At 35.7% G+C, this 2809-nt stretch overlaps 1 protein-coding gene across 1 annotated transcript; it reads right to left on the bottom strand.

Annotated features, from left to right (window-relative positions):
- Positions 1-631: 631 nt before the first annotated feature.
- Positions 632-2321, bottom strand: LOC133393798 (uncharacterized). The gene is made up of 2 exons (XM_061660354.1): positions 2228-2321; positions 632-2169 (listed from the first exon to the last, which is right to left on the bottom strand). Exon 2 carries the CDS (start codon positions 2137-2139, stop codon positions 1027-1029), a length of 1113 nt encoding a protein of 370 aa, XP_061516338.1. The 5' UTR covers positions 2140-2169; positions 2228-2321; the 3' UTR covers positions 632-1026.
- Between the last annotated feature and the right edge of the window lie 488 nt (positions 2322-2809).

Below are 2809 nucleotides of genomic sequence, written 5' to 3'. Positions count from 1 at the left end.
TTTCAAAACATTAAATAAATCATTTCAAACCCAAGATCATGTTGTACGCCATCGTTAATGGGGATATAAATGTATTGAATCATCGTCTCGTTAGACATATAATATTTATTTATAATATATTTAGACTAAGAGATTACGTATATGTCTGAATTGCGTTTAAGAATATGGGAAAATTTGCTTCATATAAACATTGTAATATATGTAACAAAAAAGCATTAAAGCCTCCATTCAAACGAAAATACCCTTAATCTGCCCTTGGGCACTTGTTTGAGCATAACAATATGACAATAATTTAGATAATTTCTTCATTTCATAATGAATTTTGAGAAATTTCAGTAAACCTGACAGGAAATTCTCAAATCACATAAAGAAACCAAAAAATGAGTCTCAACAGAAAGGATTATTTGGTTGCGATGAATCAAATTTGGAACGATTGCCTTCGACGTTGTTTTTTGCGTTTTAAATTATTATTTTAAAAATTACAACAATTCATTTATCTTAGTTTAATTTTTAGGTATTGTAGAAGAATTATGTTAACAACAAGAGATTTTTTATTGTTTTTCAGGTTTCATTCCAGCAAAAAGCCATTGTGTGTTTGCGATTACGCCACGTGTATCCGTGAATTATGGGTAGTTCCGACACCTTAAGGTTTTCTCGTAATTGCAATACTTTTATTGCAAGGTTAACTTAGTGGTAGACATCGAAAAAGATTTATAGATTCATTATGAACCATCTTACGAGAAACTACGGTTGTTGGATTGTTTTTTATATCATTTTGATAAAATTAAAAAAGCACGTTTTTTTTGCACCAATACTGCAGTGCGGGTAAGCTCGACACTATGCGGAGTAACTTCGACACTTTGTTTAAAACAATTAAAACGACTATAATGGCATACAGTTTTTTATTTATTTAAATTCAACAAAGTACTTCATAACAATTAGATATAAAAAAAGGAACAAATCATTATTTCAGCATGCTAAAAAAAATTATGTTACAAACAATCCTTGCCGGAAGTAATAACCATGTCATAGCAATTTTTTGTAGAACCAGGTTCCACATTTTTGGCATACTTGCCAGTCTTCCCCATCATTAGAATTAGAACAGCATAGTCCACATAGATCGCAAAGGAAATCTTCTGACATGTCTGAAGTTTTGTTGGTCTTGGCTTTGTTTCTTGTTGTCTTCTTCCGATGGAGTTTAATTGCTTTCATATCTTTTGCTGCTTTTGCGCTGATTAACTGTTGTTCATGAATGGGGGATGTGATTTCTCTTGCCTTTTCGGAATGACGTTTTCGAGAGTTTCTAGGTATGTTAATTTGTGGCAAGGGAATAATTTTCGATGGTGGAACCTCAAACGATGTGTTTGGATTGTGCGGAGATGCCGTAGCACTAGGACCAGGTATGTTTACCAATTGACAATCAACATTCGTAGGGGTGGGTGGATTATTTTGAGTGGGCATAACCTGCTCCTGAATGCTTGTTGATTCTGATGATGCTATTTTTTCCGATTGATCAGTTACTAACGATGGCACAAAATCAGTGCCATTAAATATTTCTCGATTAAAAGGCCACAATCCAGTCTTCCTGAACTCATTTACCACTATCTGTGTTGTGGCAGCCTTCGTGTAGGCAGTGTTCATTAATTGACCCACTTCGTAAATTGTGATTACTCTGCCTGGATGATGTCGCAAGTATGTGTCAGCGACGCTCGTATAAAAATTATTGAACGGAGCCATGACACTCACATCTAGTGGATGAAGCTTATTGCTACAGTGCGGTGGTAGAACTATTATAGTTAAATGGTTGGCTTTAGCTTTATCTATTACTGCTAGGCTTTTTGTGTGAGATGAGAGTCCATCTACAATCAATAGCACAGGATCGTCTGCCGTAGGATAGACATTCAGAAGAAAATGATCAAACCATGCTCTAAATATTTCAACAGTGATGTAACCAGAAGGGTTACACGCCAATTGCGTTCCCGAAGGAGTTCCATTATTCAACGAATCATTCATTCGTGCTCTGGGGAAAATTAGAAATGGTGGGATGAAATGCCCAGTAGCTGACATGCACATCACTGCCGTCGTCGTTTCCCCACGTTCAGCAGAAGTTATGCCACCAACTTGTTTTTTGCCCTTCATAGAAGCAATTTTGGTTTTCTTTGTAGGTACCTGAATATTAAAAAAGAGATTTAGTACGAAACTAAACTAAAATCTTTAACATACTAACCGTTGACACAGCTGTCTCATCAGCATTGTAAATGCGAGATGGTGAAAATTTGTTGGCTTCCAATATTTTTTGATATAAGTCGAAGAAACTGTTCACTATTAAAACTCTTATTATTGGCTTATTAAAACTCCTAGCTCGTGCTGTGGAGGTAGCTTTCGGCTTTCGGAAGGAAAGGTTCGGATTTCTTTTTAAGAAACCGTCCATCCAATTTCTCCCAGCAATCTTCTTTTTCTTATTAAACTGATGCTTAATTTTATGTTTATCTGCTAACTCGAAAGCTAAAAGTCGAACATCCGTCATAGTTATTCCATAAAATCGGCTCTCCAGGTCGTGTAGATGTTCGACTAGTTCTTTCTCCTGTTCAGCTGTAAAAACGCACCTTTTGTATTTGCGTTTGGTAGACGTACTATTAGCGACGTATCCAATTAGTGTTGTCCTTGGAATTCCATATTTATTTGCTGCTTTTTTTTAGACATCCCGAGCCTTATAGCTTCTAATGCATTTTTTAATTGTTTGTCTGTCCAGCTTGCATTTAACGTTTTTCGTACATAGTTCCGGGACATCTGTAAAAAATATAGGCTT

Source organism: Anopheles gambiae, chromosome X (genome assembly GCF_943734735.2).
Source record: "Anopheles gambiae chromosome X, idAnoGambNW_F1_1, whole genome shotgun sequence".
Classification (NCBI taxonomy): Eukaryota; Metazoa; Arthropoda; class Insecta; order Diptera; family Culicidae; genus Anopheles; species Anopheles gambiae.
The sequence above is the reverse complement of the archived record's forward strand: the minus strand, read 5'-3'. Positions and strand labels throughout refer to the sequence as shown.

What these genes read in the sequence shown, in the direction of transcription:
- LOC133393798 (XM_061660354.1), bottom strand. Translation starts at nt 2,139, where the DNA reads ATGAAGGGCAAAAAACAAGTTGGTGGCATAACTTCTGCTGAACGTGGG.